A 23112-nucleotide genomic window follows, 5' to 3' on the forward strand; every position below is an offset into this window, starting at 1 on the left:
TTCTTTAAAGATGTAAAGCTGTTAATGATTACTCTAAGCATTGTAAAAAAAAAAAAGAAATGTATCTGAATGGCTTTTATAACTGCATATAAAAATTTAAATTCCTGTTGTTGACCTAATGTGCCATAATATATGGGTTATGTTAACTTACTGGAAATCAATTTAATCTAAAACAGTTGTACCAAAAAGTCAAGTATTTTGTTACGAAAATTGCACCTAAAGAAAATGCCACTTTAATACTGGAAGAGCTGTAGAGGGATAGGGATATTCAGTTAGTAATGCACTAGAGACTTCAATTGCCACTGGTCTAGGCTTAAGTATTTGCCATTGCCTTTGTATTAATGCATGTCCCTATGCTATTTCAATGCATCTTAATTTATCTGTAGAATATATCTGTAACTGGCTATGGCAATGAAAGGCAACCTCAGACTTTCTGTAACAGGCATAAATGCACTGGTTTTATAATTAAACAACAAGAGAAATGAATCACTCATCTCTAGTACAGGATGCCAGTGACTCAGTTAAAATCACAGTCTGGTCAAGGAATTAACTAACAACGTATTCATAGCTCACATGTCCGTAAGTCACCTAGAGCAGAAAAATAAATAGGTACTATTTTATGGCACCAAATATGGCTAGAAGAAACATGCTGTCCTTACCATATGCTAATGAACATTGAAACGGCTTTGGCATAACCGTAACAGCCTTTACTTATTCATAATCAAAGCATGATGAGCGTTAAGAAATTCTTCTTGTAAATAGCAAGAAAAAACAGTAATAAGAGGCTAACAGGCTTTGTACAGTCATTTTAACTCTGATTCATTGATACACATTGAACTGCTAGTGCAGAAATGCCATCTAATGCTCAAGAAATTTAGTATATGATGATAAAGTTCCAAGGGGGTAAAAAGCATGTAAGGCTCCAGCTTTTCTCTCCTCCCTTTGTCTGAATTACTACTGTTTCTCCTGAACACAAAAAGTGGTAAGAAGAGTTCTACCAGCAGTTCTCAATTCAAGCTACTGCTTTCCAAAGCTCATGAAACAGCAGCAAGGCTTAATGCTTTGGTCTAAGAATTTAAAAGCTTATCAATCAGTCCAATTCCCTGCTTTCTATTGGCTTTATTCCATTAAAGGACAATAGCAGCCCAAATTCACAAGTTGCCTGATATGAGACCAGCATTATACAGTGAGAAAACTGCTCGATCGTGGCTGTTCTCAGTTTATTGCAGGAGATGCATTTACGTTTGCCTCTTACTTCTGCAGCAGATAACTGCTTCAAAAGCAATGTGAAGAGGCAAATAACCCTTACAGTAGTTTAAAGAGAAGCATCTTAAATGCTAATGCCCGGCTCATTAACCTTTTCAAGCTAGAGCAAAGACATTCAGACATCTGCCCACCAACGCTGGGTCCAGGACCTGGGATTAGGCACATAAAAGGATGATTTATAAACAAACCACCTGCTGTCCTGTGCACCCCTTGCTTCTATGCAGGGAGGTTAAGAGGGAAAAGTAAATATGGGTGAGCACCTGAAGCTGAACTCTGCACGTTGATGAGTAAGGGCTCTAGGAAGGTGCCCTAAGTACAGTTCCCCCGCAAGAGCTCTTGCTAAGCCAGCTCTGACCCAAATTGTGTGGCCCAGCACCAGGCTGCTGAGAGCCTTGCCCTTGTGGCAGCTGTGCCCGTGCCTGGCCACGTCGCTGCTGATCTGGAACCCAGCCTGCTGACTTGGCATCCCGGCTTGACCGCGGCCCTGCCTCATCGCTGCGACTTGCCTGGCAAACCTCTGTGCTGAGCCTGGCCACTGCCGGGACTAGCTCTGCGCCTCCAGGAAGGAAAGAAGGACGGAAGGAAGGAAGACCACAAGACGTCACCCTCCTGCTAAGGTACTGGCCTGGTATTTAGAGAACTCTGAGCAACTCCAGAGTCTCACCAATCCAACAGGTCAATGCCACTGCTTCCACCTCTCCCAGTACCAGCCACCAAAGAAAGGTTGAGGAAATCAAAGCCCAGGATCTGTGCAGAAAGGGACGTTAAGTTAAATGAGACCAGAAAAGGGATACATTACTATCCATGTGTAGCTCCCAGGATTACTTCTGCATGGCAGGTTTATATTTAGGATGATTTCAGGCACGAAGGGAATTGACTGGGACAAAGACTCATCAACCGAGCCCTTCAGTCTTTAAATAAACTTTCATAGAGCATTTTTCAAATCTGAAATAGATTATTCCTCTCAGGGGGAAAAAAAAAAAAAAAAAAATAACACTTGTCTGAATATATGGTCTGTATGCTTTTGTTCTCTATACTTCTTCCCAGTTCATGGGATTTTCATATTTACAAGTCACTAGATTCAGGGAATGGAACAGAGGTAATTTATACAATCCATGTTCACAGATATATACAGACAGCCTGCAGGAAAGGCACCAAACTGTATCCATCCAGATGAACAATTAAAGCAACCAAAATAGTTGTGTAGAACACAGAAGTCTGTAATAATAATTCATTGGTTTATTTAGAATGACATTTTAATTCGCATTAAATACAAGAGCTATGCCTACAATTCAGCATTATCTAATAAAGCGTATTTCTGATTTATGAATAATGATCTGTAAAAGTGAAACGAATTGCATTTAGCTGGGCACTTTTGCTTACAAGTAATTGCACATAACAGGTTTGCATTCATTGCATTACACCAGAACCTTGACAGCCTGCTCCGTGAATGTGTTTTGTGGGACCAGGTTCTAACGCACAGTGCTGGGAGAACAAAGTCCTTGACTGAGAAACATGATGACCAGATAAACTGGCAGGGAAGTAGAAGGGGAGAGGTAACATAATAAGCATGTTTGTTATATTAATTACTAGGGACAAATTGGCAATTCCTCTCCCCTTGTTTTAGAGCTATAGATGATTTTAGAATGATAAGTCCAGATGTACATTTAAGCTTCAATCCTGCAACTGTCTGTATGCAAGAGCCAAGAGTAAGTTGCCTACAGTAAGTTGCAGGACCAGAAGCTAAACGAATGCTATACTCGTATTTTCTTGCTTCACAGTGCAGAAAATGTTAAGACAAATACCATTTTGGAAGACATAACAAGGGCTCTCAATGTCGGTCCTTTAAAAACACAACCCACATGCGTTAGTATATGAAAAATACAGTGCACAGAGAGCAGTGCCTTTTCCACTTTTGTGTAGCACATTTAGGCAGTTGCATTTTCAGGCTTCTCAAACACATATCTTCAAGTGACTTGATGCAGACTTATGGCTTAAGAGGCTTTTCCATGATCTGCAATCCAAGCCGTCCAACCATCAGTAAACTGTTGAACAGAATAGTAGTTATAAAAAAAAAAAAAAAATGGGGGGGAGGCAAAAATCCCATAAAAAACAAGAAGGAAGAAAACATTGACATGATTTCATTTAGCTAAACTCCACCGTAAGATTTCATTTTTCACAGAACTTGCCACGTAAAATTTTTAAAACAATATAATCCACAGGGAAGTTAAATAAAATGCCTATTCAAAAATACAGACAAGAACAAAAGACAGGTGACTACCTGGCACCAGCAATTATCCCAGGCATTGCTTTTCTGGAGTTATAAAATCTCATTCCCATAACAGTAGACAAGGTTCCAGATGCCACTGTTGAAAAGAAACACCATCAGATAGATCTATTTGAAGTAGAAACGCCAGCGCAGCACTGCAACGCTGGGACATTTAGCAGTGCCAACCAAACAGGCCTATGTCCCCAAGACAGGAATGCCTTCCTCCCCTCCGCAAGGAAGCGTATGCAAACATTTTACTTATTTTTGCTAAACAGTTGAGCTGTTGCGAGCTTCTCAGCAGCTTGGTAAGCGTGCTCCACTGCTCGTTAGAAGCAAGTAAATCTCATCAGGGTTGAGACCACTCTCTCCCACAACCTCCAATCCTCTGGGCAGATCACTAACTGTCCCTCAGTTTCTCCTTACTTGCAGAAGAATGATTATTGCCTTGAATACAGATAGGGTCAAAACTGCCAGAAAGCTGGGACAGTGACAAAGTTCTCTATGTGGGAGGCAAATATTACAGTTCCTGTTTCTCTGTGACATTCTGAACTGGAAGGTGGCACTAAATACTACGAGGAGAACTAAAACAACCCCACCTGAAAATATGAATTAGCAAACCAAAAGCAATCCAAGGGATCAAACTGAAAGAGCGACTAACATTTTAAACGTTACTCCAAATTATTTAATCTCTAAATCTGGAAAAAAAAATCCCATCAATATTCACATCAAAGTTACTGGGCCGTTGTTTCTTCGAAGAAGAAAGGCAGCTGGAGGTGTTGTATACCTTTCTCCAAAGCTTCAAGTTTGTTTGCATCGGACAGGGCAAAAGGTATTGTGAAGATATTGTGTCAACGTTCTTTTTCTGGATTTCTACCCTTGATGCACTGTGAAAAACCTAAAGCTTAGCAGGAGCCGCAACTGCACATCACAGCAGGACTGAGGAGGAATGGATAAATGAGTTGTACTAGAGTGGGACACACCACCACTTTCAAGAGGTCCACCTGAAAGCACTACACGCACCACATCAGGATATAAGGAAGCAGCTCTTTCTGTCATGACACTCGTGGCGGAGATGCACAGCCACTCCCACAGCATGCCAGAGTGGAAGAGAAGTTCACAAGTGGAAACTTTGCTTCTTATTGAGCCATGTTTTACACTTCATTCCTTAGTGACAAGGCAGTTTGGTCCTCTGCAGTATCAACCGGGGCTTCATAAAGCCTTTCAGCACATTACGTGATCAAGTCCCATTATTTTTAAGTGGTCTTAAATCACTGTAAAGCTATACTATCATAATACTAATAATATTATAGTGTAGTTACAGAACTAGAAGGAACCTGAAAAGGTCATCTAGGCTACCCTAGTGCCTAAAGGCAAGATCAATTCCTCTCAGATACTGCTCTAACCAGTTATTAAAGTCCTGCAGTGATGGAAGTCCCTGAGGTTCACCTGATCCCGTCCAGTGCTTTGTAATACATTCCTGCTGTCATTTTATCCTCCTCCTTCACCTGAAGGGTTAACTGCAAGCTAAGCCGGCAACTTCTTGTCCCCTCTACCATAAGCAAGGAGAACAGATCATTCCTTCCTTTCTTTTATATACTTCAGACTGTTTCTTCCACAGCATGTGATGCATTAAAACAATTACTGCTCTTCTTCCGAGATGCTAGTGCAAACCAGTATTCCATAAAGCCACATACTGCTTGTCACAGTGCTTTCACCATCGCTAAAATGCCTATTCCATGACCACAGACTAAAAATGCTGCCTCACAACCAAACACTTTTCACGTACGTTTCCTGCGCCTATGTTAGTTTAACACGGTAACTCATCGGCAGAGGAGATGATAGGTTTTTGTCACCAAGTCTGGCTTCCAAAACGACAACCTAGGTCTCAGAACCAGGTACCGTGCTGTAGCACAAATACCTCCTGGCTACGGGCAGGAGGTCCTGCCACCACTTAGAACACTTGTACAAATAAAAGGGCACAGACGGGCTGAAACGTGCTAGAAAAAAGGTTACTATTTGCATTGCTACCAGTAATGCTAAGTGCTTGGGTGCCGAGCAAACTTACCGAGGGAAAGCCACACATTTTTTGGATCCTTGGACTGCTGGTAGGCACCTAGTCCTGCTAAGCCACTAAAGAGAAGACCAGCTGCTAGAGAAGGGACGCTGCCTTGAATAAAATGAAAGATAAAGCAGTTAGAAAGAACACATATAAAACAAGCCTGGGGGAAAAAAAAAAAAGCACTTGCAAGTTCACATTCACTACTTCAAAAAAAAAAAAAAAAAAACAAAAAAACAAAACCGCAATCTAAACCAAAGAAAAGATACTGGGAGGGATGTGGGGGGTGTAATTAGTAAGATACTTCGCAGAGCTCTGCCGAGCACCGTCCCCACAGGGCCTTCGCAGGGCTCGCCGGGCCCACCCCCCGCAGCGGCCGGGGCCCTGCGCCAGAGCTGCCCGCGGCCCCGGCTGAGGCGGCAGCCCCCGGCGGGGCGCTGGGGGGGCCGGCGGGCGCCCCGCCACCTCCCAGGGCGCCATTTAAGCCCCCGAGCTCGGCCCGGCAGAGACACAGCCCTGCCTCCCGAGGCGCTCGGGCACCCGCCGCCGCGCCGCGCCGGGGCCGGGGCCGGGGCCGGGGCCGGGGCCGGGGCCGGGGCCGGGCGGAGCCGAGGGCTGCCTGCGGGCAGGACCGGGCCACCCCCGCCGCCGGCGGCACCCACCTGCCTTGGCGTAGCCGACGACGCCGCCCACCGCCACCAGCGCCGCGTAGCCGAAGCCCAGCCAGTCGTACTCCATCTGCGGGCAGCGCCCGGCCTCGGCCCGCCGCCCCCCGCTCCGACCTTGGGCCGCCCTCCCCGCTCCGGCGCCGCCGCCTGGCCCGGAGGTCCCGCCCCGCCGGCTCTGACGGGCGGGGGCAGCCGGGGGGGGCAGCCGGGGGGAGGTCCCGCCCCGCCGGCTCTGAGGGGCAGCCGGGGCGGGCCGCTCGCTGCCCGGGGCCCGGGGCCCTGCCAGGCCGGCTGGGTGTGCGGGCCGCAAGGGAGTATAGCGATCACTCACCGGTTACCGACACGGGCAAAAGAGGCTCGGCTTCGGGAGATCAGTTTAATTTATTGCCATTTAATAACAGAGTGGGAGAGTGAGAAATAAGACAAAACCACCTCCTTCCCTTCTTCCCTGGCTCAACTCGGACTCCCCGGGGGATGGGGAGCAGGGGTTGCGCTCAGTCCCTAATGCCTCATCTCTGCTGCTCCTTCCCCCTCACGCTCTTCCCCTGCCCCAGCGTGGGGTCCCTCCCACGGGCGACAGGCCTTCAGTCCTTCACAAGCTTCTCCAGCGCGGGTCCTTCCCACGGGCTGCAGTTCTTCACAAACTGCTGCAGCGTGGCTCCCTTCCACGGGGTGCAGCCCTTCAGGAGCAGACTGTGCCAGCGTGGGTCCCCCGCGGGGTCACAGGTGCTGCCAGCAAACCTGCTCCAGCCTGGGCTCCTCTCCACAGGCTGCAGCTTCCTTCGGGCACGTCCACCTGCTCCGGCGTGGGGTCCTCCCCGGGCTGCAGGTGGGTATCTGCTCCCCCATGGACCTCCATGGGCTGTAGGGGCACAGCCTGCCTCACCATGGGCTTCTCCAGGGGCTGCAGGGGAATCTCTGCTCCGGCACCTGGAGCACCTCCTCCCCCTCCTTCTGCTCTGACTTGGGGTGTCTGCAGGGCTGTTTCTCTCACGTTTTCTCATTCCTCTCTCACAGCCACTGCTGCACAGTGTTTTTACCCTTTCTTAAATATGTCAGCGTCACCAACGGGCTCAGCTTTGGCCAGCAGTGGGTCTGTCTTGGAGCCGGCTGGAGTTGGCTCTGCCCAACACGAGGGCAGCTCCTCACAGAAGCCACCCCTGCAGCGCCCCGCTACCACAACCTTGCCACGTAAGCCCAATACAGATGTCAAAAGAAGGCATCTGGATTCCCCAGAAACTCTGCTGATGACAGCGTGCACGTGCTCGGCGACGGTGGTGACGTGCTACAGGGCACAACCTCCGGCACCATGTGGAGCAGCCGCCCCGGCACTGCACTGGACACAGTCCCAGCTCCAGAGGGAGGGTGTAGCTCTCCCGGTCTGGGGCTGCAGAGGTGCCTGGGACTGGTCAGCTGGGGAGCAGCTTTGCAGGAAAGGCTGTGGGCATCCCAGGGCGTCACAAGAAGTTGCCCATAAGGCAGCAACATGCCCTGGCAGCAAAGAAGGTAGACGGCACCCTGGGCTGCATTAGTCAGGTCGACGGAGGTGATCCTTCCCCTCTGCTCTGTGGTGAGACACAGCTGGAGTGCTGGGTCCAGTTCTAAGGTCCCCGGTGCAAGGCAGACACGGACATACTGAAACAGGTCGAGCAAAGGTCTATGAAGATGATTAAGGGCTTGGGACATCTTTCGTACAAGAAATGGCTGAGAGAGCTGGGACTGTTTAGCCTGGAGGCAAGAAGGTGCAGGGGCATCTTATCGATGCATATAAATACCTGATGGGGAAGAATGAAGCAGATGGAGCCGGGGTCTTCTCAGTGGTACCCAGTGACAGGACAAGGGGCAATGGGCCCAAGTTGAAATACAGGTCTCCATCCATGGAGATATTCAACACCCAACTGGACACAGCCCTGAGCAAGTTGACCACGCTTTGAGAAAAGGGGGGTTGGACTCGGTGGTCCAGAGGTCCCTTCCAACCTCAGCAGGTCTGTGATTCTGTGTGACGCAAACTCCATGAGATTGATGCAAGTTTCCCAGCTGATCTCTGCCTCCTTCCTTCCCAGCCGTGTTTTGAGAACTGAGCGCTGAGGTTTGTGTTTGTGATGAGATCTTTTATGTATTTTACAGAAAGGAAAATACCATGAAGCCCACCTGACACAAGAAGCAAATTACCTTCTGACCCCTGGCAGAGCTTGTTCATTGATGTGTACCCACAGGTTTACTGAACTTGTCAAGGTTCAAGGCCTGCCTGTAGGACAACACAAATGAACTGTTGATCATGCTTTCTACTTTGTGGTTTTTTTTTTTTTCCCCCAGCTGCACTACTGATGGTATCTATGCTTGGGCCTGGATATACTTGCAAGAAAAAAAAATCAGAAGATCTGAAGCTTGCACGCTGCAAACTATGGTCAGACCATACTGCAGGCTGCATCTTTTTTCTGTTGTGTATGAATGGTTAAGGGACTAGGACAAACGTATTTAGACCAAAAGAGTTAATACAGTTGTCAGGCTTTCACCAAACAAACAAAACAAAGCCAAAATGGCCACCTGTTGCAGTTTTATGAGCTCTATGGCCAACCAGCAGTTTGTCCCAGGTGATCTGAAAAGAAGGCTTATACTGAATGAATGACACCAAAACAGTATTTTTACCCTATTTAGCTTATCAGCTCTTCACATTCTCAGTTCATTCTCTCATGTGCTGTGTTTTCCTTTTCCCTTCTTTGTTTTCCTTCTCCTTCCTCCTCCCCGCTTTTGTCCTGAGGTCCTCACTCTCTTTTCAGTTGTCCTCCCCTTCCCCATGTTTTCTGGTCCCCCTTGCTCTGAGCTCCATGTATCCTCTTAAGACCTTTTCTACTGCCATTAATAGTGGGTGAATGGAAAAGACCAAAACTATGGATCTCATTTGCAGAAGCTTGCTGTCTTTTGTGGAGACAGCTTGATTTGCATTTTTGTGACATTAGACGTGCTGCAAATACTTGTGTTTGAGGCACACAGGGTTTGCAGTGGAGCTTGAAGCATCTAGCCAATATAGTGCTAATGACTGTCTGCAATGACTTGCTGATCAAAACCAGGCTGGCTCCTTTGTTTAAAGCAGGACCTTTGCTTTTGGTTTGACATACCTAATCAGATGAGATAGTAAGGTTTACCTGCTGCCTACTTGACACCATTGTTTTGCCTTGAGTGCCAAGGCTTTCTAGGCTTATTTCTAGTGCCTATTTCCAGCCTCTTCAGGTGCCTCGCCCAAAAATGACATTCACACACCAGCCAGCTGTTTATCATGCCTAGGAGTGAGCCTCGGTGCTCACACAGCAAGCCACCACAGTGCCACCTTAAAATTTCTGCTGGCAGTCACCAGCCATGAGCCAGCAGGATGAGCTGGGCAAAGACCTTTGCTTGGATGGTCCTCTCCTAGCAGAGGTCTGAATCATCCCTGGCTCTAGTGTGGGGAGAGGAAGGAGATGGCAAGCAAAACTGTAGCTATAGGGTGTGTGGCACTGTGAATATAGGGCAATGAAAATCCATCTTCATTCCAATCCGAGAATGGTTTTGTTTGCAAAGGGTCAGCAAAAGTGCCTCTCAGGTGTGGAGTAATGCCAGCAAAACTTTTTTTAAGCCTTATGTCAAGATATTATGTTCATTAGATATTTGTATGTTAACAGGCTGGTTCCTGGTGGAAGCTGAGGACATTATTGTATTCTTCACATCATGGCATAATGCTGCAGCTCAGCCTCTGAATCAATGTGTGCTAACGGGCAAGTCTTGGCACTGTCCTCCACCATTTGCAGCACCTGCAGCTCCTACTTAATCCGTTGTTTGGTGTTGCTGATGTCACTGCTGACTTCACAGCTCTCAGAAGTCAGGTCTACCAGAGTCTTTGATGCTTTAACTGCATTAGAAGCCAGCAACTGACTCAGAAGCCAGTGAGAAAACAGTCCTACCAGCTACTTTAGTTTTATGCCTCCTGTGGCTATGTGATGATTTATTCATGTGCATCAAAGCTTCAGTCTTGCAGTTGTGGGTGCCAAAATGGTGGGCTTGTAGTAGCTGTGGTGCCTACAAATTAAGTGAGACAAGGTTTGCAAGACAAGGCAGTGTACTTTAACAGAGGAGTGGGATATTGCAAGAGAGCAAACCAAACCAGACCACAAGCCCATTAAATTGTGCTTGGCTTTTGCTCTGTTCTGTAACTTCAGTGTCACCTCTCCTTTCTTTCATACCATCTTTGTTATTCATTTGGGGGGAGCCCATATTGGACCCGTATTAGTTGGCTACTATATGATCTCTAAGGTGATGCCTAATAGCAGTGGTAAAACTGAAAACAGGAATACATCCACATTACTTTCTTGTTTTAAGTGAAGTTAAAAGGCTACCTTGGTAAGCCTCTCTTTTTTTATTTTTTCTGTTTGTTTTTCTTTTTTTCTTTTTTGTCACTAGACTCAACTTGAGCAGCTGGCTCCTAGCCCTGGGATCATCTCTGCCACCCCTTCTTTTAGGCTGGCACAAGTACTGCTTGGCCTCTTGGTTGAGGCCTGGGGAATTGATAAGCTAGGACGTGGACAAACCTAGCAGAAGTGGGAACGGGAGGCTGCTGGTTTAGGCTGGCTTTTGCAGCACTGCTGCCAGATATCGAGCCACGAGCAAGGTCTAAGACTTGCCCTCCCTTCTTTTCAAAAAATCCTGCTTGTGGACCTGCTGCCAGGGAATTTAATTCAGGCCTCTAGAGCAGAGCCCTAGAGCAGCATTTGCACAGATGCCTGGTTTGCAATAGCAGGCTCAAACCACGCTATGAACACGGTGAGGCACAGCGCTGTATCTTGCTGTTCTTGCACCCGCTCTCACAACTGCACTGCCGAGGACTCTTTCACAATTCCTGCAGCCTGGCACAGGCTGCTGGATGTTTCTGGCTGCTGCGCACACCTCCGATGTTGCAGGCACACACAGAACATACCTCTTCCTTGGCGTGGGGGATTTTTTGAAGTATCTGGGGCTGTTCAGCTGAAAGGGAAATAGCATGAAACCTGCAAGTTATTCACAATGGGGAACAGCGGACCTGTGGCCATGTACGTTGTATAAGCCTGAAACTGCAGCTCCTGCTGGTGTTGGCTGGCTATGGGGAATGCATGGTCACAGGGTCCCCGTCTGCAGCGGCTCTGCTCATCACCCCACGCTGAGCGCTGACTGCACCAGCTCAACCTGTTCCACAGCCCTTTCTGCTGACTTGGGTCAGGCGCTGGGAGTGAACTAGTGTCTCAGCTCTCGTATTACCTTCATGGTGCTGTACTGTGGGGTGGGGAACGAGCACCTGATGATGCCTACTGGACCTGAAGAAGTAGTGTGCCTTAGGAAGATGAAAGCTTGGGAAGAAACTCTCAACTCCCACATCCAACAGATACTTTAAAACTGTGTTCCACTTAGAGACTTAGCGAGCACCAGCCCTGACAGCTCATACGTCCCATTGCAAGCCCAACTACTATGCTGTAGAGCCGCACAGCAGAGTACTCCATGTCTTGCACAACTACCTACTTGCATTAATAGACCAGTTAAACCCTGATGGTGAGTCCAAGATTTGTCCTCAGGTAAGGTAACAGCAAACAAGGGGTGAAGCAAAGGTGACATCTCTTCCCTACCACTGACAGACGGTGCAATGCTAGCTCCTCCAAATGTCCTCTCCTCCCTGCCTCACGCATGGAGTAACAAAAGAGGAATGCATGCTGCTTCTCTGGCTCATTTTTAATGTGTTGAACATCTGCGATGCTAGGGAATGAAGGAAAAATTTTGCAGTATCTAGAATAACCGCAGAAGTTTCCAGGGCCTTGGAGCTGCTCATACAGCATCGTATGACACGTAAAAAAAGTCCTTAACGTTAGGAATGAGGAAAGGGGACTGTTGATTTTCATTCACAGGCAGGAATCCTAACCTGTGATCTCAAAGTGATGACAACCTGTGCAGATGCCCTTGTCATGACTTCAGGGCTTTGTCCAGTCCTGAAGTCCTGCCAGGGTCGTGAGCCCCTCCAAGGATGGAGACTGCATGGCCTCCCTGTGCAGCCTGTTCCCGTGCTTATTTCACTGTCCTCGGAGTCAAAACTCTGCAGTTGTACATGCCTTAAATCTTACAGTGATATTTTGGCTTCTTGGGCGAGGCATATAAAAGTGCGTAGGAGCTCAATAATCAGAAAGGCATCCAGTGGGTTGTCTAAGCAAGTCAAACTGACTTCCGTGGAAAGTCTGACCTGCTTGGAAATCCTGTTAGAGAGAGCAAGTTCTTTACATGCCTTGTCCCGGTCAGCTTCTGAGCGAGCAACTCAACAGAACTGAAAACTTTTCTGCGCTGTTCATACTGATTCGGAAAGGCAGCTACAAGTTGCACTGGGCAAGAGTTTACTTTTTTTTTTCCCCCTTGCCATAGTTGTAGAAAACAAGGAGGTACAGATGTGGGTTACTCAGAGAGCAAGCTCCCTCTATGGAGGTGCACCGCAGTTGCTGAACTGAATCACTGTTGTTACTGTTATGCACGGGAGCCTAACCCTCCTTAATGTCCTTCCTACCAGCCGCCACCTCCGGTTTTTCATCTCTCCTTGTCTTTCACTGCTATTCCAAAGTACTGCTAATACTGTTATGTCACATTGGTTCAGATGGATTTCTTGAGTTTGGCTGCCAGAAGTTGTTCTGTTCCCTCTTTTCTTGCCACATCACTTCACAAACTGATTAACTGTAATGCTTTTTCTTTAAAAAAAAAAAAAAAAGAGGCTGATGAGGCAGGTGTTGCACCCCAAAATCAGGCACACAATGAAAACAAATTAATTGACTTCCAGAAAAAATGTAACATGGAGTAGCATTCATGAAAAAAAACAACCCTCTAAATCATGGCTGGACAGAAAGCTAGGTCTCTCAATAGACTAACCAGCTGTGATGGGTTCTTACTTAAACAGGTAATATAACCCAGTCTTAAAATACCTATATTTGTTCAGGCTCAGACTACAATACGCTTTTATACACATAGTTTCAAACTGCCAAGCTTACTGATTCTGCTGTTAGGTGATATTTTGCCATTTGCCTGCAGAGTCTGAACAATGAAAAGTAATCTTGTTTGTACTCTGTGCTACTTTAAATATTCACATAAAATGGTGAGATGCCTTTATTTTATTTGGGATGTTTCAATCTGGGGAATATTCAGCTTGATAAAACAAAGAGGGGGCTGGTTCCAGACCTCTCAAGTTGGACACTCTGAAAGTCCAACTTTTATTTAAAAGAATGACTGTCTCTGAAATACTTCTCTCTTCAGCTGCCACCATGGCAGCATGTTAGCAAAGCCCTCTTCTTCTCCTCTCCCCAAAAAACTGAACAGGATTTCTACCAAAGTTCTGCTCTGGAGGTAAATTCTCAGTGCTTTTCTGCAGGCATCTGTGTTGTTAGGTGTTGGCAGCTATAAATGCAGAATAAGCTGACTGAGGCAGATCCTGCCTCTTTAGAACCTTCCCTGGGGATTACCAGCCATGCTTCAGGACATCTAAATATGATGTGTTGCTGTTTCTGAACTGCTTCAGTTTGCAATCCAGTTTGTTAAAAGACCCTGAAATTAGCAATGGTTTAATAAAGCTGGTGGCAAAAGGCTGTTATTCAAGAGGTTCTCTTTGAGCCAAAATGCCACGTAAACACAACCGTCATAGCTACAGGAAGAAGCATTCATAGTTTTGCTTCCTTGCTTTTTTTTTTAGCACACAATGACTGATACCCATAACTTTCACCTTCTGTTTGCCATGCTAAAATATTCCCGAGCACTGATTTTTTTTCTCTGTGGCATGCCTAGTCCGTTGAGATTTTGTGTGCCTTAAAGGGTTATGTAGACTTGGAAGGGAAAATCTGCTCCGATATTTGATGGCCTCCCTCTAGTGGCTGTTATTGGGGAATAAAAATAGGGCTGAGATGAAGTGAACCCCAAGGTTAAGTATGTGCATTAACCATTATACAAAGATGAAAGGAAGCAAATTGGGGACGAAGGCTTATGCCATATCAAAATATGACACAGAGTTACTGAGTTATTGCCAAAGCTCAGTTACTACTCTTTTAGTCCTGAAAATACGTATCTTGCTACTTCTTTCCCCACTTTCCATCTCTCCATGTCCTTACACATGATGACCTAAGGACACTGGTGGGCCCAAATATGTGTGTAGAGAGGTTTTTTTTTTTTTCCAGTTCTGTTAGTTGGCCAAGTAAGACAAATATGCAAGCCCCAGGTTTTCAGACATGGAGAAGGGCTCCTATGCCTGGAAGCCTATTTGATTTTTCTAACCACACCCATTGATCTAGTAAAAGATGCTGTTTTCTTTTACGAACCTTGTCCTGACAGATATTTAAAGAACAGGTAAGATCTGGGAAGTGCAGTGTCTTTATTCCATTTCCAGTACTTTTCCATCAGTTCTCTGCAGTAAACATCAGTATTTTTGACAAAACAGTATCTATATGTATAGCCAGCAGTCGTGTTCCCGCATTTAAGATCTTGCTGATTTTAACTCATTACCTTTTTGCTTACCAAATGTGCACACTTGTCTTTTGGACACGAGAAGTGCCAGGGATGCATGACTCTCTTTATATTTTTATAGAAAAAGATAGCAATGACAGTGCAGCAAGACAAAAGTTGGGGCTGGAAAACAGCCCATTAAAAATGGCAAAAGTGCAAAGCTCCTCTGGCTGCAAGAGGAGCTTTGCCCTGGTGTCTCTTTTTGGATCTCTCGTGCTTTGGCCTCCAGGTGTTAAGTGGAAGGTGAGATTTGCAGACAGTGTGAGACAGGCTGACCCAAGCTGCATCTAGAGAACATTCTAAATAAACCCACCTCATGAGCTGATGCTCTGGCACAGCAGAATTTAAGATTGCTGCTGCTATTCTCTTGTCCACTTTTATTGATATTTTAGCCTGGGGTTTTGCTAGCTAAAAATACCAGTTGGGTTCCACCTGAACCTCGCTCTGGGACAAGGTTCTCTGCCGATGTCTCAGCTCCAGGCACTCCACAGTCAGGGGGTATGTTTTAAGCTCAAACTTATTTGCAAACATACAGGTGGAGTTATAAAGCCACTTGAGGTCACCTGTTCCATATACACAAATGCCTCTGACATAATGGCCTGCCAAAAGAAAAAGAAAAAAAGCAATGTCAGAATCAAGGATCCAAATCATTCTTTTTGAGAAGTTTTATCTGCAAAGCCACTATAAATAATCTCCTACACAACAGACAAGCTGAAAGGCCTACTGGCCATGCAATGGGAATAAGTATGAAGAATGGGACAAAATGAAGGAAGTTACTTCAGAATAAATAATGAGCAAAATAAGGACATAGCTCAGAAAAGAAATGTTACTACTTCCGACTCTTTCTCAGACAAGGCTGAAACACAGCAAAGGGAGATTTCCTTCTGTCAGTTAAGAGAAACGGATACTCTTACTCACACTAGATTTTCCACTGACTAATTCTGGGTGATATTGGTGTAATTTCACTGATTTCAATGTAGTTATGCCGAGGTCAAACTGCTGTAATTGAAGCTCACTGAAGTTCTCAAAATTTGTCTCCTCAACACAAACAACTGTGTTATGGATTAAGAATTCTTGAAATAAAATTTGTATCATTAGCATTTTAGCATTCCCGTTCTCATCCCATGTGGGTATGTCAGAAGTAGTAGCAGTACACAATGTACAAACCAGTGACTAAAGAAATTAAGTGTGCCATACAGAAGATGATCTACTGCTAATGTCATGTCATGAAGTAATGTGACATAGGAAAACTCAAAGCTCAACCATCGCCGTCAGCCCGCAGCTCCTTAGGTTCCTCGTCAGCTGTGGGTTTGTCCAAGTTCACACAGGACATCTCTCTGATGAATTGCTGTCTAAAGACTGTCTCACATTATGATTAGAGGCTGTAGGAGTACAGGAATAACAGTTGAGTGTTTTTCACTATATGAACAGGAAGAAGAAATGGAGAAGAATGTACACATTACCATGACAACCTCCATGGCGCTCTTCCATATCAATCCACTTCACCGCTTTCAGGTCACCTTCCCATGATGCATTGGGCATGGAGCCCGGGACGCCTGCAATTAGGTAACAGAAAATAAAATAATTAGTCCTTTTAACAGCTATGTGTTCAGGTTTATGTCCACTCTGGAACCTTTCTCCACAGAACTGGAATGAAATACTTAGGAATATGCATCAACAGATGCTTGGCTGCTAACCTTGTTAAGTTTCTTCATTGAAAGCAGTTTTCATGGCATAAACAAGATGTTGGCCCAAGAGACCTAAACATTTCACTTGAGAAATAAAATCCCTCTTTTGCAACAGCCTCAGTATGATACTGCATATATGTATGATCACTCATGTCACCTTCCCAACCAGCACTGCCCTCCAAGGGCTATTTGAACACTGGGCCACCAACACCTAGTAACTTTACATGAATTTAGTGGTAAATACTTTCCCTTTTTTTTTTTTTTTTTTTTTTTAGAAAAGGGCCTATCAGAAGAAATTCAGGCATGATATAACTGGATGGAGTCGTTGAAACTCAATTATAGCGTATAATGTTATATAATAATAATATATGTAAGTCTAGGCAGATCAAAAGACCTATCTAGGAGATAAACTGGTAAGAGGCCCTCTCCTTGTCAGTAGATGATCAGGTCCTGCTATCACCTGGCAAACATCCATTTTAAGCAATTAAGGGGAAAATATGGAACACACAGTGTTTGGTATTTACTGAAGAGTAAACTGGCAACATGTATGCAATGTGTGGGCAACTGCTGTGAGTCAAGGGAATCTTCAGCACAAGGCAGTAACTATAACAGACCATCGCCATGGGGTGAAGTCTTTGCCTTTGAAAGTAAGAGATGATCAGGTAGGTACGGCTAGGGAAACCTCCATACCTGATCTGTACTGCAGTATCCTGTTCAATTCAGTGAAAGAAGTTTATTGAAGTACTTCCTAAAACTGTCTGCAGAATACAGGAGGGAAAAAAAAAAAGCCAAGGTATAAAATCATAAAAGCTTTTTATGAACTCATCCCTTTCAACAAATTTTATCTTTCTTATTGGCTCAGTCAGTTGTTGAAGAACAAAACAATGATATGGACTGTGTAACTGCCACCCAATATACAAACCACTTCACCAAGAAAAGCTGGAAAAGCCCCAGTTTCTCACTGTAGCACGAACACTTATATATAATTGTTGTGGTTTAACCCCAGCCAGCAACTAAACACCGTGCAGCCGCTCACTCACTCCCCCTACCCCGATGGGATGGGGGAGAAAATCGGAGTAGTAAGAGTGAGAAAACTGCTGGGTTGAGATAAGAACAATTTAATAATTGAAATGAAAGAAAGTAAAATAGTAGTAGTAATAATAACAATATAATAATAATAGTAGTAATAATATACAAAGCAAGTGATGCACAATGCAATTGCTCACCACCCGCCGACCGATACTCAGACAGTTCCCGAGCAGCGATCGCTGCCCCCCGGCCAACCCCCCCGCCCAGTTTATATACCGAGCATGACGTCATATGGTATGGAATAGCCCTTTGATCAGTTTGGATCAACTATTCTGGCTGTGCCCCCTCCCAGCTTCTTGTGCACCTGGCAGAGCATGGGAAGCTGAAAAGTCCTTGACTAGCATAAGCAGTACTCAGCGACAACTAAACCATCAGTGTGTTATCAACATTCTTCTCATCCTAAATGCAAAACACAGCACTGTGCCTGCTACTAGGAAGAAAATTAACTCTATCCCAGCTGAAACCAGGACAATAATTTATTTGCTTGCTTGGAAAAAACTAACCATCTTTTTCTCTTTCCTGCCCAGCAAGCAATGACCAGTGCTGTACCTGAGCTTCCAAAAGGCAGAACAGGCAACATGTGGGGAGCCAATGTGCATGCCAGCAGGTACAAAACCACAAACTTTACTCCTGCTTTGTCCTAACGAAGCTGAACGCAAAGGAAAAGACTGACTCGCTCAAATGCAGGGAATTACTGCAGCGTTACTGCTGAGGAGTACCTGGGACTCAAGCTTTTTAACAAGTGCAGCAGAAGCGCCAGGACTGACTGGTGGCGGTGACCAGGGAGGAGAGGATTTGTACGGAGCCAGCCACTCCCTGCGCACCCCAAGGCAGCAGGAGGCTGGAGCTGAGGGGGTGACAAGGCAAGCTGGGGCATCGCTGCTCCGTGCTGCTCACGCACCGCTGAAGCTCAGCCCCTACCCCAGAGCCCCCCCCGTAGCGGATAGCCCTCCTTGCTGGGAAACCTCTGCGATTTTTGTCGGTCTCTGTTGTACACACAGGCTGGGGGGAGTCCAATAGCGATACCAGTGTTAAGTATTATTACTATTAATAAAGCTGATGCAAAAGTTAAGCTGTTTTAACAGCTAAATGTGTTCAAGCGTTTTTCTTTCGGATTTTTAAAAGGGATATTTAAAGCCTGTTATTCCTACTTCCTCCTGTTTTCCTTTTAAAGGAAACACTTGTATGAGTGGCAGGGAGGGAACCACGCAGTTTTTTATGAAAACATCTTCATAACGTTTATATTATTATCTGTCATTTATACTAACTCCGTGTACTAAAAAGAGCCATTTTCCTCGATTTACCCTGTGATGAGAATGAAGCCTTTTAGAGCTTGTACGAAATTTGTAATAGCACTGATCTGGAGTTGTGGGACCTGTGCAAAGACAGGGAACATAAGCCCTTCAAATATGATTTTAACTAAAACAAAATTGACATTTTAATCTCCAGTTCTGACCTCTGTCTTTCTTTAAGGCTAATTAGCCCATCTTCCTGATTTTCATAACTTCATTTAAAATGTATATTAATGTAGGCTATTTAATTTCCTGGTTAATCACAATATGAAACAGGGTGATTTGGCAGCAGTTCTGTAAAGCACAATTTCAGCTGGTGACTGCAGCACAGGCAAGAAGCCCTCGGTGCCAAAACAGTAGCTGAGAGTGTGTCATCATCCTAACCTTGATGTTTTCTAAAAAATAAAGGTGAAAGCAAAGTAAGATTTTGTTACTATTTCGTTTTTTTTCTGTTCCTTTCCTAGATGGCAACAAGTACAGTACCCCTATGGTTACCGTAACCCAACAACTATTTTGCTTGTGAACTTGAAGAGAAGCTCAATGATGGATAAATGAGACCCTAAAGGCACTGTATCATGTCAGGGCGGTTGGGGATTGGTTTTGTTTGAGAAATTGAATGGGAGAAAGGTTAATCATCAGGGGTTTTTTTCTGTTTACTTGCTTTGCTCTGTGTTTTTAAGGATAGCTTGTTCCTGGTAAGTAAGGATGGTTCTTTACAAATACCTGTCGTGGTTTAGCCAAAACCAGGACAATACCGAATCATTACTTTCATATCAGATGCAAAAAGACTGTATGATCCAACAGCAGAACCACTATAGCACTTTGCCATAAACAGAGATATGTGACAGCTATAACCAGAACTTTATGACTTTATTTCTCCCCCTCTGTATATTGGGCTGTTATCAAATAAAATAACATGCCAGAAAGTGTGGTTTTGTCCTGGGGAAAATTCAGAAAATGTTACTCTTCCATGGAAAGCATTAAGCTAAAGATAACACTTTATAAAAGACAAAAAGAGGCAGTGATGGCAGGGGATAAACACTTTAAATGGCCTAGGAAGTGCATTACCATCCCAAATTAAAAACCTGTTCATAACAGATGGCAGCAAATGCGGTGTGCGGAAAGACTTGGAAAATGCTGACACAGTGGGAAAGCAGAAAGATGACTGACAAAACAGGAACTACCCCAGGACACCCACAAAAACACTGGAAGGCACTGCCTTCCAGGAATACAAAACTACTGACTTTACATTATTCACCATCTCCCAAATTGAGTAAACTAGGCATTTTTGTCAGTTAATTAAAGAGTGGGGGAAAGCGTAGCTCAGCACTAGGGAAAAAAAAAATGGATTTACCACATTTTCCTTTAAATATTTGTTTGAGCGGCTGATTTCTGATTTGGAAGCTGTTCTGGGGTCCTGTTCTTATAAATACAGTTTGTCTGAAACGTAGTGTTGATGGTGAAAGTTAATATAAACTTCGGCATAAGTTGTTCACTCTACTTTTGTCCAGCTCTTGTCTCCCACTCCATTGAGGTTAGCAGAGTTTTGTCCCCAAAAATGAGGGGGGAAGAGCCAGCTCGCCGACAGCAGTACTGAGCACTGCCCTGGAAATGAGTTTGCCGCCACCAGGTCTTAGAAACAGCCACCAGCAGAACTGCCCTGCTTGGGTGTGAAGGGCATGAAGACAGCCACAAGTGACTAGAAAGACAGGCCAGCCCCTCTGATGCCTTTAATTTCATGTCTTCCCTTGGTGGCAGAGGTCTGCAGGCAGGAAAAACACTGCTTCAGGGCCTGGACCTCATTCACAGGATGACGGCAACACAACCTGCCTCTCCACTAAGTTCTTCCTGGTTTTTGGCCATTGCAGTTTCAGTGAGAGCTGATCTGCATGCGTTGGCTCGAAGAGGCAGCTCGCTCCCTTTCCTCCTTGCATCACTACCATGTGTTATGAAGACAAACATAGGCAGCTTACAAAAAACGAGCCACTGTGTTGGCATTTCTGTAACATGCACATAAACCAACACTGGGCTGGAAATCTTGCAGCGTAAAAGGCTACCTGATTTGCCTTGACCTTCCAAGTCCCGTACCTGTGATTCCAGGATCAAACCAAAGCATCGGGTAAAACCTAGGTGCCAATGGGCTAGTCACCACCAGTCCCTTGAAGAAGTCTGTCCTTACTCATCAGCATCTTTCTCTAGGGAAGGGGACAACTTCTTTACATTTCCATGCCACCAACTGATCTGAGCTTTTCTCCTGCACTTTCTAAGCTGGTACATAGGAGTTTGTACTTCAGAAATCTGCCTGAAATGGTGTGCACATCACCCTTGGGAATATTATTTTGCAAGACCTGACTGAAATCAACCCTAACGCTTGCTGGACTTTGGGACCATGTATTTATGTTTGGGAAACATGCAGGGCTTGGGGTGGGCCACGTATAGGTGGGCAAGTGCATACCCTCTCCCCATAAGAATGAAGGTGTGCAGCCCACCAGTGTTTGAGAGGGACCTGGAAATTCACAACCCCCTTTGGTGGCTTTTGGAGAAGCAAGATTGTACAAGGAAGTACACGTGGGACTAGTGAGACAGTATAGCCAAAGAGGGTGGAGGCCAAGTGGATGCCAGGCTGTGTCCCTGGGTCTTCATGGGGCAGGGAAGCTGCTGCTAAGCAGAAAGGCATGCGGCATCCCTGAACCCATCACACCGCAAAGCCCACCATGCCTGGGACCTCCCTTACCCAGTCACGGGTGCTGTCCCCCCCAAGGAGACAGATCAGCCAAGTGGATAAATGTCCAGGACATCAAACTCAAGGAGGCTCAGTACGCCTTCCTCGCTTGCCACTTGTGCTGCCAACACAGGATGTCACCTGCCTGGGTGTTTCTCCATGTGAAACAACAGGAGTGGCGATGACTTGCTGGTGGGCACCACCAACAGCCACAGCTGGAAACACCTCCATGGAGAGCTCAGCTGTAGTGGCCACCCCAAAAGAGCTGGCACCACGCAATGGCCAAGTGGTGGTAGGTGCCAGGGAGGCAGGTGCTGGGGAGGGGAGCCCCGTGCCCTCACCGGACCTGATGTCCTACCTGGGATCCTGTTGAGTGTCACCCAGAAGTGCTCGTCGGGGCTGTAGGTGTCCTCGGACCATGCCAGCAGATCGATGGCGCGCTGGTCCCGCAGCACGAACTCCACGAAGGGCCGGGTGACGGCCACGTACGCGGAGCCAAAGTAGATGGTGATGTTGTGGGGCGGAGGTGCCTTGCGCAGCCGGGGGGTGACCAGCCCCAAGGCTTTGTGCCCGGCCCCCTCCCTGTGCACATATTTGGTGCGGGCGGTGATGTGGGGGGGCGGCAGCACCCCGGGGGTGACGTTCTTGCCCCCCAGGCCCTTCAGCAGCCGGACAATCTCCCGGTTGGTCTTCAAGGGGAAGTCCTGGCCACAGGTGTTGAGCAGGTAGCGCCAGGGCACGGGTGAGGCCAGGAGGTCTCTCATGCAGTGGAGGTCGGCCCGCAGGCGGGAGATGCCGCCGTAGACCACCCGCTCCGCCCGGGAGGCGAGGAAGGCATTGGGGAAGCATCCCACCAGGCGCTGCACCGCCTGCCGGAAGGGGGCCGGCGCCTTGGCGTCCACGTGGATGCAGTAGACATTTTGGGGCATGTACACTGCCCTGAAGAGCCGCTCGAAGGTCTCGAACTCCTTGTGCAGGGTCATGATGTAGGCGATGGGGAAGGCAGCCTCCTCAGCTGAGAGGGCGCGGGTGATGTAGTGGCTGCGGGACACATACGTGCTGCAAGGGGCTGCCCCCGGCGCTGGCCGCAGCCACCTGCCCTGCAGGCAGCGAGCTCGCCCGGCCGGCAGCGTGCCACACGCCCACTGCAGCGCCATGGCCTCTAGGGAGCTCCAGCCGCTCACCTCCCACTGCCTGCCGTGCCTCAGCAACATGGCAGCGCCCAGCAGCGCCATGGCGGCCACCAGCAGCCCCGCTGACCACCGCCACCGCATGGCCCACGCTGCCAGCCTCGGCCCACCCTGGCCTGGCCGGCACCTCCCAGGTGGTCCCACGCCAAGAGGACACAAATGTGAGGCTGAGGGGTGAAATGCACAGCTGGCCCAGCACCGCAGGGTGCTCCCTGCGCCTGCCGCCTTCACAGCACGTTTCCAGGCAGAGCCCCCGGGGTTGGTGCTGGCAGTGCTGGGGGCAAGGGGACGCACGTCGCGCAGGCCGGCCCTGCCTTCTGTTGGCGGCCACTGCATTGGCCACCCTCCTAGC

General features: G+C 46.8%; 2 protein-coding genes across 2 annotated transcripts; both read right to left on the reverse strand.

Moving 5' to 3' along the window:
- Positions 1 to 3253: 3253 nt before the first annotated feature.
- LOC104026254 (transmembrane protein 14C) lies at positions 3254 to 6329 on the reverse strand. The gene is made up of 4 exons (XM_075706077.1): positions 6254 to 6329; positions 5601 to 5702; positions 3548 to 3632; positions 3254 to 3311 (listed from the first exon to the last, which is right to left on the reverse strand). The coding sequence occupies exons 1-4, from the start codon at positions 6327 to 6329 to the stop codon at positions 3254 to 3256; spliced, it is 321 nt and encodes a 106-aa protein (XP_075562192.1).
- Positions 6330 to 15187: 8858 nt separating this feature from the next.
- On the reverse strand, positions 15188 to 22805 carry LOC104032998 (glucosaminyl (N-acetyl) transferase 2 (I blood group)). The gene is made up of 3 exons (XM_009485497.2): positions 21929 to 22805; positions 16243 to 16335; positions 15188 to 15378 (listed from the first exon to the last, which is right to left on the reverse strand). The coding sequence occupies exons 1-3, from the start codon at positions 22803 to 22805 to the stop codon at positions 15188 to 15190; spliced, it is 1161 nt and encodes a 386-aa protein (XP_009483772.2).
- Positions 22806 to 23112: the final 307 nt, after the last annotated feature.

This window comes from Pelecanus crispus, chromosome 2, assembly GCF_030463565.1.
Source record: "Pelecanus crispus isolate bPelCri1 chromosome 2, bPelCri1.pri, whole genome shotgun sequence".
Taxonomy (NCBI): Eukaryota; Metazoa; Chordata; class Aves; order Pelecaniformes; family Pelecanidae; genus Pelecanus; species Pelecanus crispus.

Excerpts from the sequence above, each read along its gene's own strand:
- LOC104026254 (XM_075706077.1), bottom strand. The coding sequence starts at position 6,329 with ATGGAGTACGACTGGCTGGGCTTCGGCTACGCGGCGCTGGTGGCGGTG. Across the intron at positions 5,703-6,253 it reads CGTCGGCTACGCCAAGGCAG|GCAGCGTCCCTTCTCTAGCA; the intron begins GTGGGTGCCGCC and ends ATTTTATTCAAG. Across the intron at positions 3,312-3,547 it reads GGGATAATTGCTGGTGCCAG|TTTACTGATGGTTGGACGGC; the intron begins GTAGTCACCTGT and ends TCTGTTCAACAG.
- LOC104032998 (XM_009485497.2), bottom strand. The coding sequence starts at position 22,805 with ATGGCGCTGCTGGGCGCTGCCATGTTGCTGAGGCACGGCAGGCAGTGG. Across the intron at positions 16,336-21,928 it reads GACACTCAACAGGATCCCAG|GCGTCCCGGGCTCCATGCCC; the intron begins GTAGGACATCAG and ends ACCTAATTGCAG. Across the intron at positions 15,379-16,242 it reads GCGCCATGGAGGTTGTCATG|GCCATTATGTCAGAGGCATT; the intron begins GTAATGTGTACA and ends TTCTTTTGGCAG.